The sequence below is a fragment of the Saimiri boliviensis genome, chromosome 11, assembly GCF_048565385.1.
Source record: "Saimiri boliviensis isolate mSaiBol1 chromosome 11, mSaiBol1.pri, whole genome shotgun sequence".
NCBI classification, from domain to species: domain Eukaryota; kingdom Metazoa; phylum Chordata; class Mammalia; order Primates; family Cebidae; genus Saimiri; species Saimiri boliviensis.
In genome coordinates, this window is record NC_133459.1 from 94,014,401 (window position 1) to 94,041,502 (window position 27,102).

Genomic DNA, 27,102 nt, shown 5'->3' on the forward strand with positions numbered 1-27,102 from the left:
ACCTTCAAGCAGAACCCACAAACCACAGGAAGGGAGAGAGATCAATAAGCACCATGTGTGAGCTCGGAGCTTTTCAAGTTCTTCAACCTTTTCTGAGCCTTTCTGTTTCTCCTCTCCTCAAACATGCAAACCCCATACCAAGACAGAGCAAGGCTGGCTCTCATGCTCCGCTGCCTTCCAAAAGAGCCTTTATTCTTCAGCTTAATGACCCGGCTGCCAGCATTTGCGTTCCTGCTGGCGGCCACGCTGAAATGCACACGCCAGCCAAACAGTCCCACTGCCCAAGCTTGGGCTGCTCGTCAGCAGCTAATAACAAAGGGTTGAAACTCAGGTTGGAGCCCGTTTTATACTGATGAAAACTGTTGGAAAGGCAACTGTGAAATGGGCCCCAGATTCTTCTCCCAATTGAATATTAGGGTTGTTTTTTTAATGGTATGGACCCCCAGCTCCTGTGTAGCAAATATTAACACCTTTCTTATTTTACAACATGCCAGCTTATTCATTGCTCATGTTTTTCATTATGGCATGGATTTATTTTCATCTTTCTGCCTTGTAGGTTTAAAGTGAAGCAGCCCCCACCCAGCACAGGACTGAAAGTGACTTACAAACCTGGACCCGTAAGTCCTACCTGTCATCTGTTGTGTGTCCTTGCGTGCATGCAGGTGAATGTGGATAGGTTTCCAGCAAAGTGGGCTTTGAGATCATTCTGCCCCTTCAGTTTAAACTAGTATAAGTCTAATTTGTCTAATATCATAAGCAAAAGATTTCTGGCAGTGATAAAATATGTGGCTTGATGGCATTCATTCCATGTAGCAACCATGAGACCAATCGTATGCAAAAACAGTTAAACTTCCAGCTATGGAAACAATTCTGAAGCTCACCTCACTTGTCACAATATTACAGTTATGTACCATTGTATAAAAACTGCCTTTTAAAAAAGTAAATCCTTACGCAAAGTGAAAAATATTTTGGAAAAATAATTATTTCATTCTTTAAATTTTATGTAAATCTGGTTTGCTCTCTAGGTATTTACCAGAGAACATTATTTAATACCATACTAAGAAATCATACTTACTAAACTCATCAGTTACCTCATTTCTTCAAAGATCTCTGAAAATACAACATCAAAAATGTCAACCTGTTCTGACTTTATTTGATACACCCTCTAAAATGGCATGTTTAGTAAAAAAAAAATATGTTTATTAATAGCATATTCCGCTTTAAGTTATAATTTCAGAAATACGGGATGATGTAAACATAAGTTCATCTTAAAATAGAATAAAGTCACATTGATAAGTCTTGATCAGTGCATCATCTGGCTGCTTTAATACCCCTTCCACTTCACACTTCACTCAGCTAACTCTGAGTTCTTCCCATATGCCATTTAAAGTGCCAGGGCACAGAGGATGTTAAAAATGAATAAGACACATAAGAAGCTTACAGAACCAGGTACACAGCGGGTACTCAAGAGATGTGTGGCTGAGTGACAGAATGAAGTGAGCGAGACTGGTAGATGCATGGCCGTTCATCACACATGGGAGAAATGCATAGGCCTATGAGAACAGTGAACAAAGGTATGAGTCCTGCTAACAGGCACCCAGTGGTCCCTGAGTTTGAAGCTCTTAAAGCAGCCCCAGTTACAGGCTCATACTGAAGAGTCAGTTTGGTATAGTGCAAAGTCAGCTGGCTTCTTGTCATGACTATGCCATCAAGCAGTTCAGTTAATGTTCTAAGCCTTGTTTTCCTCATCTGTAAAGAGGGAGTTCAGATAGATGATTTCTTAGCCCCCTTCTAGCTATAATATGCTCGATAGAATACAGTATATTATACAGGCTGAAACTCCAAACAGAAACATTTTGAGATTATATCCACTCATTCATGAGTACTGTTCTGAAGTAATTCATCACTGTACTGTGTCAAGATTTCAGAACCTTCACAACATAAGGCAAAGACAAAAATCAGAACAAGCCCTTCTTCCACTGTTGTGGGAAGTTAACAAATCCCATTTTAATTTAAAGTAGGGATTATGCCAAAAGCCAAAATGACTGTTGGATCAACCTTTATAGGTAGTAAAAACACAGCATGTAGTCTTTGAAGCTCACTCTATACTATAAGGTTTTTTTATTTATTTATTTTTAAGTTTTTGATAGTAGGTTTTGGCTCTGGCAAAAAAAAATATATATATATAAGCTGTAGACTTCCCCCTATGTAAATCTAACCACCGTTCAGCTTGGTTAGTTGCCAACATGAAATGAATCTGCTCCGAGGCTGGGCAGACCCGTATGATGGCAATATTCCAGCCCACCTCATGATGAATTTCATCACCCAGCCCTGCTCCGACTGCTGGACTTGGAGGAGAAGGGTCTGCTGTTGGACATCCTCCGGGATGCATACCTCGAAGAGTACACTGTTGAAAAAACTGAAACATTTTTCAATTCTACTTATAAAACTATATTGAAGAAAACATTCCATTTATATCTAATAGCTTTTCATGTGGTAGTTTCAGATTTATTTTTTTCCAGATAACTGTTCCCAAGTCTGCTTTTTAACCCACCTCCTGAAGAGGCAACTTAGAACCATAAACAGGTCTCTCTTTGCTGGCTAGTGTTCTCTTCAAGGACCAAGGCAAGGCACCCATGCCTTGCTGTGTTCCTTCTTTGTTCTGTATCAGCTTTCTTCTTTGCTGGTAATCCTCTTCCATGGGCTTTCAGAACTAAGCAGTTTGGCATTTAAGCTAATTTTGTCTCCCTCTACTGGCTTCATTACTTTATGCATCCTGCATTAGGAACACCCTAACGTCATGCTGGTCCAGCCCACGGCCCGGGACGGCTTTGGCCTAACACAGATACCTAAACTTTCTTAAAACATGCGATTTTTCTGCATTTTTTTTAAAGCTCAACAACTATCTTTATTGTTAATATATTTTGTGTGTGGCCCAAAACAATTCTTCTTATTCTAATATGGCCCAGGGAAGCCAAAAGCTTGGACACCCCTGCAAAGGGGTACGAAAGTTATAGAATTCACCAAGCCTGTTAAGTTAATCTTTTTTTCTTGAGAAAGAGTCTTGCTCTGTCACCAGACTGGAGTGCAGTGGTTCAATCTCAGCTCACTGCAACCTCCACCTCCCAGGTTCAAGCAATTCCCCCACGTCAGTCTCCTGATTTATATTTATATTAGATTAAATTTATCTTTATCTGCAATAGCCCCTATTGCAGATTTCACTACTGAAAGTCACTGACATTCAAAAACTAGCACAATTAGGAGTACTGCAAAATTTTGCCTTCAGTTCCATTTCCAATAACCTGGCATTTAGCTTTTTCCTAAATAGCACCTGGTTTGCCCCTTCAACAATTTATCCTGGATCCCCTTTATTCAATGGAATTCTACCTTCATTATGAAGTAATTCTGCTAAATGCTTATAATAACTACCATGCATTAGTACCAAATGTATAGATGAAGAAACCAAAGGTAAGCGAGTTTAAGTAACTTGCCCAAATTGGTGTTAAAAGCAAGGTTTGAACTCAGAGGTGTCTGGTCCTAAAGCTAATTTGTGTCTTGTAGGTGGCAGCTGGTTTGCACACAGAACTGAATATAGAGTTATTTGCCATGGCTGTTGGAGAGGATGGGGCCAAGGGATCCGCATACATCTCTCACAATATCGAGATTATGACTGAGCATGAGATTCTGTTCCTACCTGTGGAAGCAAATATCCTTTAAAGTTCAACTTGACTAATCACATATAGTGCAGAAATTACACGAGTGAGGAAAACATGGAAGTCAAAATGCATCTCTGTTATTTCTATGTTCAAAATCATAAAGTTAAATTTATTTCTGTAAGTAAGCAGCTATGTTGCGAGTAAAACAGAAAGAAAGAAAAAAAATTAAGACAAAGACTATCTTCATTCATCTTTGAAAGCACCTAGCCAAATCTAAAAAATACCTGACATATAGTATATGTTCAGTAACTTCAGGTTGAATAAATGTAAATGTTATTAGCTATTTATGGAATATCAGAGATAATAAAACAGCAAGTCTCTATCACAAAAATATTATAATTTTATGGAAGGACAGGAGATGCCTTCTTGTTATCTTTATAATAAGAAGTTGGGTATTCACTGAATTATGCATACGTTCCTCCATCAGTGCTCCAGCTACACAGATATTAGGTGGATACCAAGTACCTATTACCTCCAAGGTACTGTATGTAATAGTTTATCATATATAAAAATGGATAACTGGGCTCTGTCTTAAAAGATATTATATAATCTAGTAGCAGAAATAAAGTATTCACATTTTATTCCTATTTTGTACTTCTCCAGTGGCATGAACTGTGTACTGCTTGTGTTACAGTTCCGTATTTATTTGATATTTGAGCTGGGTCTTATAGAATGTGATAACTTGATTGAAGGGAACTTTAAGTACAAAGAATGAACAAAACCATGGCAACAGGAGAGCTCCAGGTGTTTGGAATGATTGGCAGGGAGTTCAACGTGCCAAGAGCTTGAGTATTAGGAATGTAGTGGGAAAGGAGGTTGGTGTCAAGTTGTGAAAGATCTTAAATCCTTGGCTTGAATTTTATTATTTAAGCAGCAGTGAACCACTGCAGATTCCTGACCCTATAGGTGATAGGATCAGCATAACTTTATTAAGATGAACCCAATGTTATTGTGCAGGACATGTCAAAGGGGAACAACTGGATGTGTAAAAGAACCATTAGAAGTCTTCCTAAATGGACCATGCATAAGAACAAGAGCCATGGTGGGGTGGGGGGCGGGCAACAGTCAACATGAAAGAGGGACATGAACAAAAGACGTGGTCGGGGAAGGAAAATGCAAAATCAGAGGTACAAGCCACTGATGGATGCAAGAAAGAGGACAAAGAGTTCAACCACAGCGTTTGGGGCTGAGGTAATGAATCATGGCTATGAAATATTAGATCTCAACTGAGAAGCCAGAACTGAAGATGTAATCATTTTAAACAGCGTTTACACAGAAGTGATGACTGAAGGTAAGGGCAAGGAGCAGAAATTTTGAGTCTGTTTAGGGAGCAGGAGGAAGAGGGGCCAGTGGAGACAAAAGCAGCCATTAGAAGAGCATGAAATACTTCAGAAGGCTTAGGAAGAATTTCAAGGAAAAGATAGACACAATTAACAGATGCTATTGAGAGGTCAAAAAAAATTCAGATTTAAAGTGTTAAATTTGGTTGGGACAAAAACTAAATTGCAAAAAGTAAAGAATGACTGTATTAAGAAAGCAGAAATATTAGTTATGGATAGTCTTTCAAGAAAATTTAGAAAAGAGCAAGAGAATACGGTACCTTGAGCATGTAACAGAATATAGGAAGGATTTTCAGTTTAGTGTACACTATGTATGATTGTAGGCTGACGAGAGTGGAACAGGAGATATATAAAAAATATGAATGAGAAGTAATTGAAACTGCAATATCCAAAATAGGGCAAAAGAAAAAAAAAAACAGAGCTGAAGGATTCATCTTGGCAAGAAAGGAGCTGAAGATAGCTGAGGATTCAGACATTCTGAGGTGAAAGAGAAAGTTAAAAGAACTTGTGTCAGATGACACTGATGTCAGCAAATGAAGTTGAGTTCACTGGTTCATCTATGTTTTCAAAGTTACAGAAAGTCCTGCTTTATGTAGCTTACATTCAGTGGGAGGACAGATGATACCCAAAGTAAGGAAACCATAAATAATGATGGCAGGAAGTACAATGGAGCAAAATAGAAAGGAGGAAAGGAAAGTCCTCACTGGGAAAGTCTCTCCCTCCCTCTCACCTTCCTTCCCTCTCTCCTTCCTTTCCTGTTTGAGTAATGACGACAGGGTTTCTCCATTGTGACAGAAGGAAATGAGCCAAAGAACTAGTTTTTTCCTCTGGGAATTAAATCAAGTACTGGGTATATATCCAAAGGATTATAAATCATTCTACTACAAGGACACGTGCACACGAATGTTCATTGCAGCACTGTTTACGATAGCAAAGACCTGGAACCAACCCAAATGCCCAACGATGATAGACTGGATAGGGAAAATGTGGTACATATACACCATGGAATATTACACAGCCATCAAAAACAATGAGTTCACGTCCTTTGTAGGGACATGGATGAACCTGGAAACCATCATTCTCAGCAAACTGACACAAGAGCAGAAAATCAAACACCATATATTCTTACTCATAGGCGGGTGTTGAACAATGAGAACATATGGACACAGGGAGGGGAGCACTACACACTGCGGTCCATTGGGGGGAAATGGGGGAGGGGCGGGGGGGTGGGGAGGTGGGAAGAGACAGTATGGGGAGAAATGACAGATACAGGTGAGGGGACGGAAGGCAGCAAACCACACTGCCGTGTGTGTACCTATGCAACAATCTTGCATGTTCTTCACATGTACCCCAAAACCTAAAATGCAATAAAAAAAAAAAATCAAGTGCCCTTGCCCTCCCACACAGGTTACTAGATGTGGACACCTGAATCACTGCTGCTGATCATGGGAATGAAATCATTTGCATTTATAATAAATTTTCTATTTCTCTGCTTACAGATTAGAGAGAACCTGTCAAACACAGATAGATAAAGGACAAAAAGAATCTTACGAGATCTTTTATTTACTTACTTCCAATGTCAACAATGATAGTTCATAGCCCATTTCCTAAGCTCTGTCCCTCTTCCCACCAAAAAAAAAATAGCATAAAATCTGTCGTAGATACGGTTCGGGGATTGACCATGCTGATGGCTCCTTATAGAAAGCCAGTGACCGTTAGGAGAGAAATGTACACTAGGGAGAACAGAAGAATTCTAGACATTGACCTATCCGTCTTCTAACACCTAAGCCTGAGCATGTAGAATTTGCATTGGATACACGTGTTGAGAAATGCTGAATGTATGATTGCTGACAAATGCCGAGTGTATGATAAAATTATATCGTTAAGAAGAACGATGGCAAAGAAAACCTAGCTCCCCGCTCCCCAAGTGGAAACTACCTGGGGCATTTTAAAATAGCAGGACAGTGTATGTATATCATGCAGCAGTTAAAACAATTCTTTAAGCATGGGGTATGTGACCCTGTTCCCTTGGCTCCCTCATGGAGAATACTTTCTAGTTTGCCTTTGATCCGTGGTAAGCAGGCACCTGGTGCCTGCCTAGTTTATTTTTGTTCCATGAGAAAACACCGAACCCCTGTTTGTTAATAATAATCAACTGTTCAGAGAGACTACGTGGGTCAAAGTCTGTTCGAGGCCCTCAGTTCAGAATGCTGTCGGTCCCCTGAGGCTCTCAGCTTGGAAAGCCGTTGCCCCCCCCCCCCCCCCCCGATAGTCCCACTTTGCTGTTCTGTCTGGGTGTCTGCTCCTTAATGACTCAGGGCCACCTGGTTTGGGGGGGGTCTCAATGGTCAAGCTGAACTCGGTATAGATGAGTACCTAAAATTGAACTAATGTTGCTAGATAAGAAATTCTATGAATCTAAAACATTATTTGGGTTTACATATGCAAACATGTACAAAATCATTGAGTCATGAAAAGCATAGCCCTTAACAAATATTTTACCAGTTTTAACAAGCAGCAATTATGACAAACGACCAAGAGACTTGCCCCAGGGAAAAGAAAATCCCATGGTCCGTAGAACTTCTACAATTTCTTCCTCTGCACTTGGAGTCTTCATGTCTCGTGAAGTTTCTCCACATTAGGAACAGTAAGTAATAAATGGGAATTTCATTGTCAAACATTCAAGTTTGAGGTATTAGACCCCAGGTTTCTTCCTGTCTTCTTATAGTCAGAAACCCGTAAGTCACCTAGCCTGAATCAGTGAAAATATGTTTCAGTAACTATACGTTACTCCTTTATATATAGTATAAAATCTAACCCTCATGCTATCTAGAAGATAGTTTTTCCGACTTTATAAATAAGAAAACAGAGGCTCAGATACTTCTTAAATGGAAGAAGTAAAAATCTAAAGTACTTCAATGTGATTCTAAAGTCCATTCTTTAAGCACTGACTTCATTGTGCAGATAAAGTTGATCTTACCCTCTGAAAAGCAGCAGCACAAACAAACAGCAAGGTGCCCTTAGAACTTGAGAATTTACAATTAAACCAGTGTTTTTTTGAGCTATTTAGACTCAAGACTCCTTTTATAATCTTAAAAATTACTGAGGATCCCAAAGAGCTTTGGTTTATGTGGGTGATAGCAATATTTACCAAATAAGTAAAACTGAGAAAATTTTAAAATTCATTTAAAAATAATAAACCCAGCTTACTGACATAAATAACATTTTTAAATGTTATTTTAAAATGAAATAAAAAATAACTATTTTGATAACAAAAATGTAATAAGGGTAGCATTGTTTTATATTTTTGCAAATCTCTTTAATGTTTAATGGAACACAGCCAGATTCTCACATCTGCTCTGTATTCAAACTGTTATCATTCACACGTCATATACTCTCTGGAAAACTCCACCCTATGCCTATGTGAGAATAAGAGAAAAATGCAAATAACATCTTGTATTAGTTTCCCTGGGCTGCCCTAACAAAGTACCACAAATTGGGTGGGTAGCTTAAAGCAGCAGATATTTATTCTCTCACAGTTCAGAGGGAGAGAGGTCCAAAATCAAGGTGTTAGCCGAGTTGGTTCCTTCTGGAGGAATAATCTGCTGTATGCACATCTCCCAACTTCTAGTGTTTGCCGGCAATCCTTGGCTTGTAGTGGCATCACTCCAGCATCTACCTCTGTCTTCACGTGGCATTCTTCCCTGTGTATTTATCTGTGTGCCTCTCACTGGATTTAGGGGCTACTCTAATCCTGAATGACCTCATCTTTACTTGATTACACTTGTAAAGACTATTTACAAATAGGTTCTACTAGACATGAATTTCCACCAGACATGGCCAAACCCAGTACAGCCCGCCCTCTGGTGCCTCAAAATTCATGTTCATCCCAGGTGCAAAATACAGTCCTTCATCCCAATATTCCCCAAATACTTAATCCATTCCTGCATTAACTCTAAAGTCCCATCTAAAGGTCACCAACTCCAAAAGTCTCAAAGCTCATCATCTAAATCATGTATGGGTGAGACTCTGAAGCTGAACTGTCCTGGCCTTCTTTCCATCTCCAGACCTATGAAACTGAAAAACAAGTTACTAGCTTCTAAAATACAATGGTGGGACCACCACAGGATACAAATTCCCATGCCAAAAGGGAGAAAATGGAAGAATAAAGAAGTCACTGTCTATAGTAACTTTCTGACCCAGCAGAGGAAACCCCATTAGATTTCAAGGACAGAATTTGTGGCTCCATCTGCCCTGTAAACACATGGAGACTCCACCAATCCCAGCCTCTAGGCCCTCAAAGACTCCATCAGCCCCACCCTCTGAGCCCTCAGCCTGGGCCCTCTTGCAACAGTCCTACCCCCTGGTCAGCCCGTTTCCTGCTTTCAGAATTCCAGAAATCTGACAGCCTTTCTTCATTTTGTACTGTCTCTCTCTCCTTCAGTCCAAGCTGGCAATGTCTCTGCTGATGTAACATTCTCACCCTCCCTAATCTAACCTCATCTTAACTAACTACATTTATAAAGACTCTATTTCCGAATAAGGTCACATTCACAGAATCCAAGTGGACATGAATTTTCGGAGAGCAGTAATCAACCCAGTATGTATCTTAATATTATAGTTTTGGACTACACCTTGGGAACCACTAAATTAGGACATAGTTTATTTCAGTTCTCATTAGTGACATTCAGAAGTTACCCCCAAATGAGAAGTGGTACAGTCTGCATCTCTAGCTGGACAATTCTGGAAACTATGGAATAGCTCTCAAAGGTTCTTAATTCCTGTTGGCGCCAATCTATCAAAAGTAATTCATGAATCTACCTAATAGATGAAATGTCTTAAATTATATCTTCATGCCTCTTTGTGCATATTATTGCAGAGTTGATAAGATTAAAAAGATGCAGTAACAGTCGTGACTTTAAACACTTCACAATAACTCTGTGTGGGTAGCTGCTACTCTACCCATTTTATAAATGAGGAAAAGGTTAGGTAATTTGCTCTATAGAAGCTGTATTAGTTGTGTGTTGCTATGCCATAAACCACCCCAAAACAGTGGCTTAAAACAGTAAGTATTTATGAACTCATAGCTTATGTGAGTCAGGAATCGGGCACAGCTCAGTGGGGTCCTCTGGTTCAACTGAGAGTGAATCTGCTTTCAAGCTCACTCAAGCAGCAGTTGGCAGGATTCAGTTTCATGCATGCTGTTAAACTGAGGGCCATAGATCCTCACTGGCGACTGCCACTCAATTTTAATACCAAATTTAATACCACCAAATTTAATACCAAACAATTTAATACCACGTTGCTTGCCATGTAGGCCTTTCTTTAGGGAATCTCAGAACATGGCAGCTTGGTTCATCAGAGCAAGCATGAAGAGCCAGAATGTAAGCAAGGTAGAATTCAGTGCTTTATAACCTACCTAATCTTGGAAGAGACAACCCATTACATTTGCTGTATTCCATTCATTAGAAGCCTGTCACTGGGCCCAACCCCATGAAGGGAAGGGATACACAAGGGCAACTACTACCAGAGTTGGGCACAGTGACTGTTACACGTGTACTGTGTTCTAAAAACATACCAAGGCTGCTTGGATCCCAAAAACGTCAGAAATAAAGTGAAAAGACTTGAATATATGGGGATAGTACCTTTAAGAACCTTAGCCCCATCTCAAACTTAGGATCCCGAATTGTGAGGGTAGATTGTAGATGGTATCTGTAAACCCATGTGGTTTCTTCCTAAGCTCCTGCTCAAAATCTCCCTCTCTTCTGAAGGCTAATCTGGCCTAAAAAGGCTATGTTGAGCAGGCTCATCTATAGCTGATAGGTGAATAGAGTCCCATATACAGTCCTGAACCTACCAACAGATACCATTGCTTTCCTGGGCACTGTCCTAGATTCTCTGCTAGAGGTTTGCTAGATTTCTTTAGAATGAGATATAATTTAAGACACTTGCCATTGAGAAACAATTTAATACCAAATACACAAAGCACCTAGCTTCCAGCCAGAGAATTTCAAAATTGTTAAGCATATTTTCTCTAAGTGAATGGATATATACATACATATTATTTTTTAAAAACAAACTTAAGTATTTTACTCCCAATAAACCGTTCAAGAGGCTTTTTTTTTTTTTTTTTAACCAAGTCTCACTCTGTTGCCCAGACTGGAGTGCAGTGGTGTGATCTCGGCTCACTGCAACCTCGAGAGGCTTTTCTTTATAGTATTACAGAATTTCTACATGTAACTTACTTCACAATATGCAAGACATATCAGTCATTGAATGGTTTTTATATTAAGGATTATATACAGCCAATGGCTAAGACAATGAACACTGACTTAATGACTAGAAATTTGCTGGCTTAAAATTTACTTTTTTTTTTTTGAGACAGAGTTTCGCTCTTGCTACCCAGGCTGGAGTGCAATGGTGCAATCTCGGCTCACCGCAACCTCCGCCTCCTGGGTTCAGGCAATTCTCCTGCCTCAGCCTCCTGAGTAGCTGGGATTACAGGCACGCGCCACCATGCCCAGCTAATTTTTGTATTTTTAGTAGAGATGGGGTTTCACCATGTTGACCAGGATGGTCTCGATCTCTTGACCTCGTGATCCACCCACCTCGGCCTCCCAAAGTGCTGGGATTACAGGCGTGAGCCACCGCGCCCGGCCTAAAATTTACTTTTTAATGCAACTGTTGACCTTAAATTTTAGGGTTAAGGAGTTTTAAGTATTTTGAGCAAAAGTTTTAACTTAGCTAGGCTCTGTACACGTCACTTTATCATAAAAGTTCCCCTTCTCTTTGGTTAGTATGATACTTACCAGACAGAAACATCTTTACATTCCCAACCACTGTCAGGCTTTTCAATTACAAATGGTGGCAAAGCTATGGGAAAACAGCAACTTCTAACATAAGAGTTAGTAACGTATACATCTAGAATGCCCTCCTGGAACTTGTTTTGGTTTGGAAACCATCAAAAATGTTACTAGAAAATGACTTATGTTCTGATGAACAACTCTAAGCATATTGATTCAACCTGTTCTCATCAAAAATAATTATTTTTCAAGAATTAACTCCTCTCCCTGGTGGCAGGAATAGCTGCCTAAACATTGACTCCTTGGAAAGCACCTAGAATATGTTATCCTGCCTGGCTATTCTCCTGCCTTTCATAGTTATGCCTTTAGAAACACTGTGCCAAAATTTAATTACTTATTCTGCCCAACAAATAACACCACTGCATTCCTTACCTCATTTCAGTGACTGTGTTATGCTCAAGAACATTAAGACTTGTGGTTTGGGACAGAAATCGCCAATCCAGAAGAACTGCAGCTCTGAGCCTGGGAAGAAAATGGTGGCCCCACAATACAGTAACTTGGTTGAAATGATCAAATTCACAGAGAACTAAAACTATCAAATTCATAGTTTTAAGGCTTTGGGATTAAGAACAACAAAAAAGATAAAACCCAAAACAGTCTCAGGAAGATACAGAAAGTCTAAACAGGCCTATAACAAGAAGTATGATGTAGTAATTTAGAAACTTCCCCCAAAGCCTAGACCCAGAGGTATCTGTCAGTATCTTTTCCTAGAACACTCCTACTTCCCCAAATCCCTACCATGAAGATATACAGTAGACAAACCCTTGAACATGGGTTTGAACCATGTGGCTCCACTTATATACAGATTTCTTTCAACAAATATATTGGAAAATTTTTTTTAGACATTTGAAACAATGAGAGAAGTTGCAGATGAAAAAAATAGTTTGAAAAAATACTTTTGTTTATTGAACATAAAAAAATTACCACGAATGCGTAAAATATATGTAGATACTAGACTATTTTCTCATTTACTGTTATTAAATACATGCAAATCTATTATTTTATCAAAATTAATACACACAAACACAGATAATACATGGTACAATTCAGTTGAGAGAGATGTAAAAAAAAGGATGCAGTTTTAAATCATAACTGCATATAATTTACTGTAATACACAGTCTATTACTGAGTAATTTCACAGCCACCTGCTGTTGCTATTGCAGTGAGCTCAAGTGTTCCGAGTATGCACACTAATCGCCTGTGCATGAACAATTCATCTCCCCAGTAAACTGCATATCACAGTGCTTCCAAAAAGCAGAGAGAAGTCATGACATTACAAGAAAAATCTAATTGCTTGATAGGTACCACAGATTGAAGTCTGCGCTGTGGTTGCCTGCCACTCCAGGCAGACAATTCATTTGATAAACAGATGATACACACTTATAGTACTGATAAATACGGCAAATGTATTTTCTCTTCCTTATGATTTTGTAAGTAACATTTTCTTTTCTCTAGCTCACTTCAAGAATACAGTATACAATATATATAATACATCAGTAAGGCTCCCAGTCAATAACAGGCTACTAGTACTTAAGACTTTGGGGAATCAAAAGTTATATGCAGATTTTTGATCGTGCAGGGGAGTCAGCGCCACTACCACCTGCATTGTTCAAGCGTCAACTGTGTATGTATCTACACACACACACACACACACACACACACACACACAGACGTATTAATCACTCGGAAGCCCAGCCAGGCATCTTAGCTTGCCTACTCTTTAATTAGAAACAACTATTTTATTCAGAAAAGTATAAACAGCAATTAGAATCTTCTTATATACAGACATAACTCATAAAAGGTTAAGTCTGGGGAGGCTTTTCTGGGTAATTTTCACGGTCCTTTTTGCTCCAAGAGTCCATGATACTGTATTTTTATGGCCAGAGGGCAATCAATTATGCACCTGATTATCTCAATAGGTAGTAAAACCTCATATAAATAAATGACAAATCATCTGCCCTAAAAAAGTATGAAAAACTTTTCAAATGTTAATTTCAACTCCAGTGAAACAAATACCTAATTAACACAATTATTTATTCCCTGCTAGAATATAAAGGGAACAACAATTGCAAGGCTCAAGCTTTGAGAGCACATAAAGATTTTAAAACTAATCATGCATTTTAAGTCCAAGAAACAGAGCCAGCCCATAATCTCATGTTGGAATTTCCTCAGGCAAAGCTATGAACCACATACTGAGATCTTCTGCAATGTGATCTTCCGTTATTTGGTATTTTTAAGATGATACCAACTCTACAGTGCTTAGTTTATGTGTCCTTTTAAGGAAAAAGTAAAAAAAAAAAAGACACCACATTTCAGTTCTAAGTCAACGTTAGAATCAGCTTCTCCCTCTTTTTCCTCTTCCTCTTCTTCTCTTCCAAGTGGCTAGTGGCATCAGCAAAAAACATAACTTCACTTTTTGCCTCGCATTCCCTCTTGAGATAATCAAGACCAGCCATATTGAAGCCGATAACATCCTGGAATGCCAGACGATAAATATTAAAAAATTTTCTCCCATTTCAGTTCATTATAGCAGCATATGAGAACCAAAGCTTCAGGTGTTGTCACTTATCTTTCCCTCATTAAGAACTTTTCCTGTTTTTTTTTTTCCCCCTACTAATTCCAACAAAAATTATCTCAAATATGGATTTTTCGGTGGTGGGTACTGCTAAAGACAAAGCACAACACAGTATACTACTTCTAATCACACTAGGAATTCGCCTCATCATTTTATCTCTATGCAACGATACTTACCCGGACTTGGCTGACTTTTGAAATAGTTGTTTCCCTTAATTTTTCTATCACTGGCACAAGCATTTGATTGCTAGTGATCTGTCCAAAGTGAATCCTAATAGAAAAACAAAACAGAGCCATGTTGCAGAGAGGCTCTAGCCCTACCTAACCCTTCTAGAAACAGTAAACAGACACAATATCAAAGCAACAACAAAAAAATACAGTATAGACATCTTTTGGTGAAAAAAAAAAGCCAAAGAAGTTTCTTTCTCTACTATTCAGTTCAATTTGATGACAACTTAAAAAATACTATCCTAAACTTTATAACACATTGAACTCATTTGCAAAGGCTAACTCTTTCCTAGCAATCTGCCAGTGGCTACAGATTTTGACAGTGGTACTTTGTGGAAAACTCAAAGACAGAATGAGCCCTCTAAGAAATGCCAACTCAACAAAGATGCATTATTACTTCTAATAAAGCTACAGCAAAAAAGAGAGAGACATTCATCAGAGATTCAAACTCTGACCTAGAGTACCAAGATATCCTTGAAGACCCTGCCATACCTGTCAGGTAGTACCCATCTATAAAGCTCTGATACACTTTAAATATTCAGTGTTTCTCGTAGAACCAGCAACCCTGATTCAATAGCACGTATGCCATTAAATTAGTAATATTGTTAAATATGAATTTACGTCTTTACAACTTGCCCCAAATTATCAATATCGCAACAGAACACCATCTTCTTCTTCTCTTGCTACTATCCTGGATAGAATATAAGTAATGAAGGGTTAAGAATCATAAAAACAGGCCAATTCACCGAATGCCTATTTGGTCAATTCACTAAATATACCTGTTTAACTATTTGGCATTGGCTGGCCAGTTTTTGTCTGCATAACAGTATCTGAAGGAATGTTCAAATTGTCTCTATTCCTGTTCTCTGCTATAACAGCTTGAAAGTGAGAGTCAGAGAGTGAGAGATGAGAAGAATATATTAAGCCTTTGTATGTATATTCTTCTCAACTACCTATTAACAGAATTCTTCATATTTAAGAATATAGCCTAATGAACATATTTGCTTTGTGTTCCTTAGTTCACCTCTATATACACCCCTACATTTCCATTTGCACCTGTAGAGACTATGAGAAATAAACCAGTTTCCTTAAAATGTTGGCATAAGGACAAAACAAAACCTGTTAGCTTATACTAAACATTTTAAAACAGTATTGTCGGCCGGGCGCGGTGGCTCAAGCCTGTAATCCCAGCACTTTGGGAGGCCGAGGCGGGTGGATCACGAGGTCAAGAGATTGAGAACATCCTGGTCAACATGGTGAAACCCAGTCTCTACTAAAAATACAAAAAATTAGCTGGGCATGGTGGCGCGTGCCTGTAATCCCAGCTACTCAGGAGGCTGAGGCAGGAGAATTGCCTGAACCCAGGAGGCGGAGGTTGCGGTGAGCCGAGATCGCGCCATTGCACTCCAGCCTGGGTAACAAGAGCGAAACTCTGCCTCAAAAACAAACAAACAAAAAACAGTATTGTCCACCTTTTTGGCTCCACTGGGCCACATTGGAAGAATTGTCTCGGGCCACACATAACATACACTAATGATAGCTGACGAACAACAACAAAATAATCTCAATGTTTTACTAAAGTTTACAAATTTGTGTCAGACCACATTCAAAGCTGTACTGGCCCACATGGGGCCCACAGGCCACAGGCTGGACAAGCTTGATTTAAAAGAAACAACAAATGAGGAAAATTGGCCAATCGTAATTGGCTTTTGGCAAACAGACTAGAACTAGAGCTATCTTAGACGATCACGTGGAGGCTTATGACTGAGTAAGCATTCCTCAGCAATGTATTACCATGACTTCTTATTCAAAGAGGTGGGTCATCATGGTCCTTATTTTAAAGGAAAGACTGATTCCAAAGGATAAGAAACACTTTATGTCAGCTAGCACTGAAATTCACTCTCTGAAACAATACTTCTTTTTCTTTTTTTTTGGTAGACAGATTCTTGCTCTGTTGCCCAGGCTGGAGTGCAGTGGCATGATCTAGGGCTCATTGTAGCCTTTGCCTCCTAGGCTCAAGCAATTCTCCCACCTTAGCCTCCCTAGTAGCTGGGACCGCAGGTGTGCTCCACCACCCACAGCTAATTTTTGTATTTTTGCTAGAGACAGGGTTTCACCATATTGCTCAGGCTGGTCTCAAACTCCTGGGCTCAAGTAATCCACCCACTTCAGCCTCCCAAAGTGCTGAGAATTACAGGTATGAGCCACCGAGTTCGGCATAGTATTTCTTAATCCCAAAGTGTTGACAGCTTAGTTAAGGTTCTACTGAAGCAGCTGTGCTAAACAGACATGGTATTGTTTGGAAAACGATGTTACCTGAGGAGGAAGAAAAGGCACCTACATATGAGTTCAACATCAGAGCCCAGCTGCATGAATTCATTAAAGAGTTTAAGAATGTCTGGGACATAAGAGAAAGGCAGCACAAGTAGAGATTCTTCCAGCTCACTGAAAAAAAAAAATACATATAAAAAACCACATTTCTTAACATGGTTTTTAAATCTTTCCCTTTATTATTTTTCTACTCATTTTCTACTTGAATACATCTTGCCTATAGTTAAATATTCATCTATATGCTAGATGAATCTCCCTTTTTAATTGTTTTATATTTAATATCTTAATCTATTTAGAATGTATTCTGGTCAATGGCATGATGGGAAAAGTCTAACATTTTTTTCCTCCAGATAAACAATTTCTCCAAGGCCTTTTGTTGAATACTCCATCTTCATATGATATTCTTTTACCATATATTGAGCCCTTATATATGACAGAGTGTGTTTCAGGGCTTTAGAGTCTATTTTGATGATTGATCCTGACACCAATCCTACACTATTTTAATTTTGCTAATTTTATAGCCTTTTAATCTGGGAAAATCGTTCCCTCTAGAACTAGCTCAAGCATTATTATTTCAACAATTCTAATTTAAAATCCTAAGAGGATATCAAATGGGATTAAAAAACCTATTAATTAGGAAAAATTAAATCTTTAAAACACAGAATCTTCTATCTTGAAATGTATTGTAACCTTCACATTAATAAATTTTCTTTTACATTTCTGTAGTGAAGCTTCATCTTTATCCTAAGACAGGTGTTGTTTCTTGTAAGGAACATATGTAGATATTGTGGTTCACTATGAAAATGATAGCCTTCAGTAGTACAAACTCATCGATAAAATCAAAAGGAAAATCACAAATAATATAACAGTTATTGTAAAAATTTTGTGATAAAGAAAATAAAGTATGGTGCCCAGGCTGGTCTCAAACTTCTGGTCTCAAGCGTCCCAAAATGTTGGAATGAGCCACTATGCCCAGAAGGAATTCTTAAAAAACCAGTAAAAGACTACCTAAGAGCAAAAAAAAAAAAATAACTAAAAATTCACAAGAAAAAATACAAATGGTCAACAAATGTGCTGGGATTTTTAACTTCAGTAATAGTCAAAAGAAATGAAAATAATACAATATTACCTTCTGCCTCTCACACTGGCAACAAATATGTAAAAGCCTGCCAAAAATCAGTAATAATCACCCTGGAAAGTAAGTTGGTAATTAAAAAATTCTCATGCCTACTGTCAGTTATTAGGCTGCTAGGACTCTTAAGAAAATAATCAATAATGATGACAAAGATATATATGTAAACATATTCAGTGAGGCCCTTAATAGCCAAAAAGGAGAAACAAAGGCAACATCCAGTAATTATTCATACAACGAAATAATTCTGAATTCAGTGATTTTTTTTTAAATATGAACAACAAATAAATATTCAGGGAATATGTGAAAAAGAAGAGAATATAACTTTATATAATATTCCAATTGTGTATGTACACAGAAAAGAAGCCAAACATATAAAAATATATTAACAGTTGGTGCTTCTGATTTAATTATATATTATCTCATTGCCTACAACATAAATCACTCCCCTTCATTTGTCCTTAAAAGCATCTCTCTTCATACTTTAGAAGGAACTTCCTAGTTCTAGCACTTCAAACATTTATAAATTATTTTCCATCAAAACTTTGATATTGTTAAACCTAAAAGAAAGACAATAATCAATAAATAATTTCCATTTATTTCCTGTTCAAATAAGCACTTCGTAAATGTTTGGTGACAGATTATAGTAATTGTGTGCAAGGACTCACTCACCTTGACCTGATACCTTTAAAAATCTCTAATACATAAGCTGAAGGCTGTAAAGGAAGGATTAACACCATTAGTGATACTCTTGGTTGGTTTCTACTAAAGTTCTCTAATTTCTGTCTCCTATAAAACAGGGACCTCTCCTTTCTTCAGAAAAAGTGTTCTAAAATGGCAAGATCTGTAAGAGTTTAGAGTCAGCCAGATCTGGGTTTGCAATCGAACTCTGTCCCTTAGCAACTATACAAGTCAAGCCAGATTACTAATCTGTAAGGTGAAGATGCCCTGACTCCCAAAAGCAGTGATGAGACATGCAAGTAAAATACTAATTAGATTACTAGAGAAACATACACTCTCCCATTACTTTTCCTCTCTCTCTTCTAAAGTCTAAATCGTATCAGACTGATTTCTGTCAACTTTTCCTCAGAAGACTGATTCAAAAGTTCATTTATGAACTTCTAGAACCTTCAGGGGGCTTTGGACACTGAACATAAACAAGCACTCAAAAACAGAAGAATGGCAGTCGAGTCCAACCAAAAAGGCTGGCTTGGGAAGTCACAAACTATCCTATGGAATGCCAAGACTCAAAAGAGACTTTTAAAGAAAAAGTATTCCCAATAATCCATCCCGAAATCATGATGCCCCTTTACTTCCTTTCTTGTCCTTTGAATAACCAAGGAAAAACTGTTACACATTTTACTCACTGAGATATTGCCATAAGCCATCAGGATGGGGTTGGTGGGAAGAGGAACCTATGAAGAAATTATGAAATGAAATCATTCAAAAAACTGAGACTTACATAGCGCTTGTTACAGACAGAATAGTAACTCTATTTTATAATTTCGAAAAGAGACCCTAAAAAAATGACAGAGTATAAAAGAATTCTCAAGCCTGTTAGTTTCTATAGCACTCATGAATGGGCTTGGACAATGCGTTTTATCTGGAAATCTGAAATGGTTACCCTGCCTCCCAAACCAAAGTAGGAATGTGAATTTCTACTCCAGACGATAATCACCTCAATCTGTAATTTCCTTTCCTTCACTTTCATTTAGACCAAGTTCCCTTCCTCCCACAGTGCCTCAATTTCTTCTAATACAGTGAGTTGGAAAGGTTCTACTGCATTTATTGCATACCCTGATCTTAGAGAACAGATCCCGGAATGATGGTTTTCGCCTCAGAATTCCCTCTATTGATACTGCAATTTACTGTACTCTCTTACCTCTTTCCCTGCAGCTTTACAAATGGCTTTGTGTTCCTTCATTTTTGCAGTTTCTTCTCGGTACAACTCAATAGCCTCCATGATCCTCTCAGCCTACAGATGATGACAAAGCACAGAGATCATGACAAAACACCCTGTCATCCCAGGACACCGAAAACTGGAAAAGCTGACTAGAAATTTGCCAAATCAAATAGCTTCAATCCACTTAATAAAGATGTGCCAATAGAGAGCCAAAAAGCATGTAAAGACATTTTTGGTTTTCTTATTTTTCTAATTCACAGGGAGGAGACTAAGTGTTATAGACTCAGGTCGGATAATATTGAGACACTCTGAATAGGGCAGGTCCCAGGAAAACCTGGAAAAAAGCACATACTGATCAAAGAGATTCAGGACTACTCCCATCTTTGGTTACAAGAGAAGAAAACAGAGGTTATAATCCCCACCTTTTAATCTCATCAGCTTTTTGCCACAGAATGGCTTTCTGGTGGATACAGAATAAAACTTTTACTAAAAAGTTGGGATCTTATTAAAAAATGAGATACTACATTCTATATCAACTTACTGCTTTCACTGTTTCAATAGTTTTCTTTCCAGCGAAGTAACTGTCGCCTTGAGTCTCTCCTGGAACCTGCCAGAAATAAAGAAACCCTTGAAGGATAGTGTTGACAGGAGTTAAAAAGAGCTGATAAATTAATCTTACATCCACATAAAAATAGCCATCATTATCTTATGAAAATGCTAAGTGTTATCAACTACCATTGACAGTACTTAGTGTCAGACACCTAAGCATATGTATTATCGTAAGAATATTCTGCAAATGTTTAAAAAGAGAATATCCAAATTTTCTAATTTTTATTTTTGCTCTACAGTGAATAAAATGATTCCCTAAAGCCTCAATTGCCAGTTATTCAATAGCAAATTTGGCCAATCACATGAACCACAAAATTAGGATATACAGTTAAACAAAAACAATTACACAGATTCTTTCCCTTATCAGCTGGTTATACTATAAAATTTCTAGCCTCAATTTTAATTCTATTAGAAGTTCTGGATATTATAGTCAATTTCAGTAAGATAACTATATACGGGGCATAATCTCAGGGTCCCCAAAATTAACTTACTGCTGGTTGGTCTTCTTTGGCCACACTCTCCTCATATTCTGCTTCTCTTTCCTATCATGAGATAGACATACATTAATTTGAGAGAATAAAACATGGTCTGTATATAAAGAGAAATAAGGCAGCAAGAAGCTGCTTCTTTGATAGCGTAACCCCTAACGGCATCTTTATCTCTGCCTAGCTTCTGAAATGGGTGACAATAGTCTTGAACAGATCTCCTGAAGGTTCTTGGACTCACAATGAATGAGGTGTAGCTGCATGAGACAGAAAACTTCAACTAGGACAGCCTGTCAGACAGCTACTGGCACATTTGTAACCAAGCCTAACGTTCTTACCATCTCCCTTTCTTCCTCAAGAATAAGAGGCTCCCTTGTTCTCTCCCAAAGTCTCAGAGATTTGTCATGGGACGATGAAACAACATAGTCTCCACTGGGGCTTATGGCCAAACACCATATTTCCTGGTGATGCCCCTAGAGGGAAAAAAAAAAAAAAAAAAAAATGTCATCATTCATAGACCACTACTTAGTGGGTAATTAAATACTCTTAAAAGTATTTCTTAAGTACCGAGCAAGCAAAGCAGGCATGTGGTTACCTCCAGAGTCTGTATGTGTTCAAATCTGTCTGCATCCCACTGTTTAATCTTATGGTCTTTCCCGGCAGTGAAGAAGAGGTGAGACTTAGGTACAAACTGTAGGTACATCACACTGAAAAGTGACAGAAATATTCAAATGTCATAAAATTCCAGGTTAGTAAAAAGAGTTTTACAAACATAAATAGCATTTGACTAGCTACTTCTACAGTGTTGGACTATATTTTAGAGCTTATATCACTATCTGAGAACACTGAAAAACAGACCCAGATGCTCAAGGAAAGTGATATCTACAGGTGACTTAAAGGGAGGCCTTTGAAAAGACTATACTTACCTGTCATCATGTGCAAAGAGAGACTTGTGGCAGTCCCCAAAGTCCAAACCCCAGATTTTCACATTCCTATCAGCGGAGCCAGTTGCTATGAGTGCTCCATCCTATGAGAAACCAAAGTAAAACATTACCTTGAGTTTTGAATTCTGGATATGAATAAAAAGCTAACCAGAATATTTAACCCATTTCTTTCAAAAACATTAAAATGAAGCCAAAAAACTGATTTCATCTCTTTACTAAAAACACTGAATTCTTTGTTGCTCTTACCTACAGAGGTACTTTACAAGCTTGTTAAGTAAAAGCATGAACCTTGTTGGCTTAAATACTTCCGTACTGTCATAGGACAGTGCTGTGCCTTAATGTAAGATTATCTATTTACTTTGTTAGATGGGAAAAAGATTCTCTAATCTCTGGCATGGGATTTGGAGAGAAAGTGGAAGGGAGAAAGAGAAGAGAAGCTGAGAAAGACTACTAGAATGTTTATGTATCCCATGTTCCCTATCACTATTTCTCTTCTCTCTCCTATTTCAATGCCTGGTTTAAATGGTTGTCAACATAAAAAAAAAATAGAAATACATTTAACACTGTAACTTAACTTTGTCAGTGCACTGATCAGACAGCTTTGAGGTCAACACACAGAATAGACATTGTTTTTAAATATACACTGCCACTCCTAATCAAAACTAGATATTGGAAAATAAATGATTTTGGTCAAGAGACCAAAAGGCTACATAGCGTAAAGTACCCTAACTATCCAAATACAAATCCAAGCTCCTCAGCACCATTATCCTTCAGAACAAAAAGGAATGCCTTTTTAAAAGTCTTTCATATTTTAGTGGATTCTACCAATTATAGTATTTTAAATAACAAAATACTATTTGGGAGATCTATAAGACGGCTTAATATATTTATAAGGATTGACTGAGATAATACAAAATTATTCTGAAAACGTTAAAGTAATACATATAAGATACTATATATTAAATTGAGACTTTTTAGAGAAAAATATATAACAAAATGATAAAAGCAAATAATCCAAAATGAAGACATCAAGCCAGAAATAAGTATCTGCTTTAGAAAAGATAACATTTTACTGAGACACTATTTAAACTTTACTTACGTAAGAGATGTCCATGCAGATAACAGGCAGTTTGTGTCCATACAGTGACAGAAAAAACTAAACATTAAAAAAAAATAATTCATATCTGTCTATAAAATATAGGTATAATTTATTACATGTAGGTCTAAAATATGACTTTAAAATACAATACTAAATACATTTTTAAATTGCTTTACATGTGTATTTTCAAAGAAAAGCCATAAAAGACAGCTTGGTAAGAGCACCGGTGTCCAATACACAGATCCTCCACGGACATGCCAAGAATACTGCAGTACAGTGGAGGCAAGGAGGCCCACAGAAGCTTACTGCCTCAGTCGGATCTCTGGAGCGCTTCACTGGAAAGATTTCAGAGCACCTGTCTCATAAAAAAATTCCGAGGCTCAATCCATTCCTATCAACTCTCTGGTTGTAGTAATCTATATTTTTAAAAGCAACCCAAATGATCCTGATATATAGCCAAGTGTAAAATCACCTCACAATGTTCTTATAACTACTTAGTATAAAAGAATTTTCTACCCACATGATTTTTTGAACATATAAAATATAATTTGCTTTAAACAAAATTTATGAACCATAGAATTATTTTAAAATGCTAGCTTCTCTAGGATGCCGACATTGCTTTGATTCACACACAAATTTTTAGAACTGCATTACTACTGCCAAGCACAGTCACGGCCACTTCTTTATAGTCTCCATCCAAATTGTTAAGGTCAGTCAGAAAGGGAAAATATCCCCTGGCATAACCACTATACCTTTAAAGTGTCAACATAGAAAATTTTCACGGTACAGTCCAGCAGAGACACAGCCAATAGCTTTTGATTGGGAGAGTAACTGACATACAGAACATCTTCATCTAGTTGCAAGGTTCGAGTTTGCTTCACAGAAAGTCTAGCACCACAAAAAAACATCAGGAAAAAAATTAATGAGAACACAAATCCTGATAAATCCTAACTCTAACAACAAACAATACGTACATTTGACATTCAGTGGTTTCCCATTTTCATTCCAAAGAATGGACACAAAAAATGTCTACTCACCTCTTTTGGGTACTATTTTCATCTTTCACTAGCTCAAAATCCCAGAATTTGACAGATTTATCTGCACCACCTGTCACAAAGCCACGCTGAAAATCAAATGAAATTTCCATTAAAAACTATTTTAACCTAAAAACTTTGCTAAGAAGATACATTTTAGAAGTCTAAGAAAATATTTTTATTTAATGGCATGGGATAAAAATTAAGAAAAATGTGGTTCTCTCTAGCCCCTTTCACTGCTCTTTTGGATCTACTGCCGCAAACCTTAGTGAAAAGTCCTACCATTGACTAACATAGGCGGAGATAATAACCAATGAAAAGCTCTAGTTATACTATTATCTAGCATCAAGAAGAAACAAAAACTCTCAGTAAACTAGTTTGAATATACCTAGAATGGATAATTTAGATTTGTTTTAACTATTTACCTCAGAAGGATATACATTTAGTCCTGCAATGTCCCGGCTTAAACCATTTTTGAAGCTGTTTTCCATTATCAAGAAAATTAGTCTCATTACATGGTGGTGTTAGTGTAAAGTACACAGAACGTGGAGGCAGAAAACAGAATCTCAAGTGTCTGTTCTGCCACCTCACAGATTTATAACACAGAACACAACCTTTCCATGATCCCTAGTTTTGTTGAAAAAAAGACCACACAGTTCATGGAAAAGATACAACACTCTACAAATGCAAGATTTATTACTATTTTGGACTCACAGCTGTTTGGTTTGGACCCCAAATGGTATTAACCACTCTAAACTTCAGTTTTTTTCCCAAAACTAAGATCTATTTTCAATGGATGAAAATTTTCTACCATTGAAACTATTTAAATAAATGGGCCAAAATTTCTTAAGGTATTGTCAAAAAAGTATCTCAAGATTTTCTAAGCAAGATCACCATTACTAGAATAAGCAGTTTGCCAGGAATTGCTTTGAAGGCGAGCATATTTTTATTGACTTGTAAAGGCGAACGCACTTGCTAAAACTACTAAGCTTATACAGTCATAGATGTTTGGGAAAAAAGGGGAGCAGCCAATCTGCTTGGTTCTCTGCGTCATGTTGCCCAAGGGCATATTCCACCTTAAGAAGTATTATGAACACTGGCAAAAAAAAAATCATGAGGGTAAGCAATTTGATGCCATGTTGCTGATGAGCCAGAGTAGCCAAACATGAATTCATTTCATAATGACAGCTAGTCACTTACCAGGTATATAAGAAGGTATCACATATGAAGAGTAAAGATTAGACCAAAAAAACCCACAGGCTTTCTTTAGAGAAACCCTGAGAGATATCTTTCTTAGCAGCAGTAAAACTTGGTATAAGAATTGAGAACTATAGCCAGAGGGAAGTCCAGAGCTTTAAAATCTGGTTTAGTTACCTGATCTGGAGAGAGGGACATGGACCATAAAGCTCCATCATGTGCGTCTATTGTCTCCAGCAGATTTCCTGAGGCCAAGTCATAAAGCTGCAGCTTCCCTGTCTGGGAAGACACAAAATGAGCACAGTGCCAATGAACATATCTACAACCTCCATGATTCACACCTGCACAATTTAGAAAGACCGCATAACCAAGCTGCAAAAATGTGATCGACTGCTTAGGAAATGGATCCCACATTCTATGTTTTGTATTTCCTATCTAATTAAATGCTATTAAATCCCCTACTAATGTGCTGAGTTAACCTTGGCAGGGCTGTCACGGTGTACAAGTATGGAATAGTACCATTGTGTGGTACTGGACACATTACTTTCATCGGTTCCACAACTTCAGAAGGAAAATATCATGACCATTAGGCAAATCAGAATAAACAAAATAGCAAATGCAAACCGAAAAACCTTGAAAGTTTAGCCAATCCTTTAAGGCAGGCGTCCCCAGACTTTTTACACAGGGGGCCAGTTCACTGTCCCTCAGACCGTTGGATGGCTGCTACATACTGTGCTCCTCTCACTGACCACCAATGAAAGAAATGCCCCTTCCTGAAGTGCGGCGGGGGGCCGGATAAATGGCTTCAGGGGGCTGCATGCGGCCCGCGGGCCGTAGTTTGGCGACGCCTGCTTTAAGGGGACAATCCTCTATAGTTATTGGCTTAACCAACTCTTTTCCATCTGCTTTTGGTTTTCTCCTCTACAATACATTGGCAGTAAGAAACGGGATCTACCTATAACACTAAGGAAGACAATGAATTAAAAAAAAATCAGAATGGCACAGAAAGCAATCACTCTACAATTCCTGTTTAGAGGTTTATATAAGCCATAGTCATGGTGTCAGCATGTAACACACACACACAGGCAAAGCCTGCTTTATTGATCATTGTGCTTTTGCACAATGTGGTACAGAGAACATAAGCTAGAAGACTTGAGTACCAGGTCTGCTTTGTGCCCACCGGCAAATTCATCCCCAAGAACCTAGCTTTTCATCTGCAAAATGAAATTTATAGCACCAATGTTTCAAAGATGTTGTCAGGATTAAACAAGATAATATATATTAACTGCCTAGCACAGCCATAAGCCAGAGATTGCATTTTAGTCACATGGGTAGTCTTAAGCAATTCAAAAAATACTTTCCCAACAGCAAATCGGAGATGGACGTTTGTTGCAAGAATGAATGAAAAAAGAAGGAAATTTTTGAAATGTAAACACGTTTCCTGGCATTGTTGCTAAAATCGCACTAGCCCATATTATATTTTTTTGTTGTGCAAAAAATATCCATTGTAATCCATATATTTTATAATAAAACTCATGTACATATGCCCTTGTTTTATGGGAATAATAATGACAAATACTTGCAAAGCACTTTTCAAAACACTCCATAGACCTTGTTCCGGTTTATTCTCACCGCTGGTACAACCA

At 37.9% G+C, this 27,102-nt stretch overlaps 2 protein-coding genes across 7 annotated transcripts in view; one reads left to right on the plus strand and one right to left on the minus strand.

The window, feature by feature from the left end:
* The window catches only part of SPAG17 (sperm associated antigen 17), a 250,275-nt gene extending 229,640 nt beyond the window's left edge, over positions 1–20,635 (plus strand). For all 5 annotated transcript variants that reach the window (XM_003933530.4, XM_074381189.1, XM_074381188.1 and 2 more), the window contains 4 exons: positions 557–617; positions 3,562–3,706; positions 7,559–7,703; positions 20,118–20,635. In XM_003933530.4, coding sequence (XP_003933579.2) covers positions 557–617; positions 3,562–3,706; positions 7,559–7,698 — 346 coding nt within the window. In that variant the 3' untranslated portion in view covers positions 7,699–7,703; positions 20,118–20,635. The remainder of the gene's footprint in view (positions 1–556; positions 618–3,561; positions 3,707–7,558; positions 7,704–20,117) is intronic.
* Positions 13,617–27,102, minus strand: part of WDR3 (WD repeat domain 3) — a 31,328-nt gene continuing 17,842 nt past the window's right edge. For both annotated transcript variants that reach the window (XM_003933531.3, XM_074381193.1), the window contains exons 13-27: positions 25,634–25,735; positions 24,263–24,348; positions 23,978–24,113; positions 23,226–23,282; positions 22,109–22,209; positions 21,778–21,889; positions 21,521–21,655; positions 21,189–21,239; positions 20,630–20,695; positions 20,068–20,160; positions 19,553–19,600; positions 18,858–18,901; positions 17,039–17,167; positions 14,672–14,765; positions 13,617–14,394 (exon numbers count right to left, since the gene is read on the minus strand). In XM_003933531.3, coding sequence (XP_003933580.1) covers positions 14,239–14,394; positions 14,672–14,765; positions 17,039–17,167; positions 18,858–18,901; positions 19,553–19,600; positions 20,068–20,160; positions 20,630–20,695; positions 21,189–21,239; positions 21,521–21,655; positions 21,778–21,889; positions 22,109–22,209; positions 23,226–23,282; positions 23,978–24,113; positions 24,263–24,348; positions 25,634–25,735 — 1,410 coding nt within the window. In that variant the 3' untranslated portion in view covers positions 13,617–14,238. The remainder of the gene's footprint in view (positions 14,395–14,671; positions 14,766–17,038; positions 17,168–18,857; positions 18,902–19,552; positions 19,601–20,067; positions 20,161–20,629; positions 20,696–21,188; positions 21,240–21,520; positions 21,656–21,777; positions 21,890–22,108; positions 22,210–23,225; positions 23,283–23,977; positions 24,114–24,262; positions 24,349–25,633; positions 25,736–27,102) is intronic.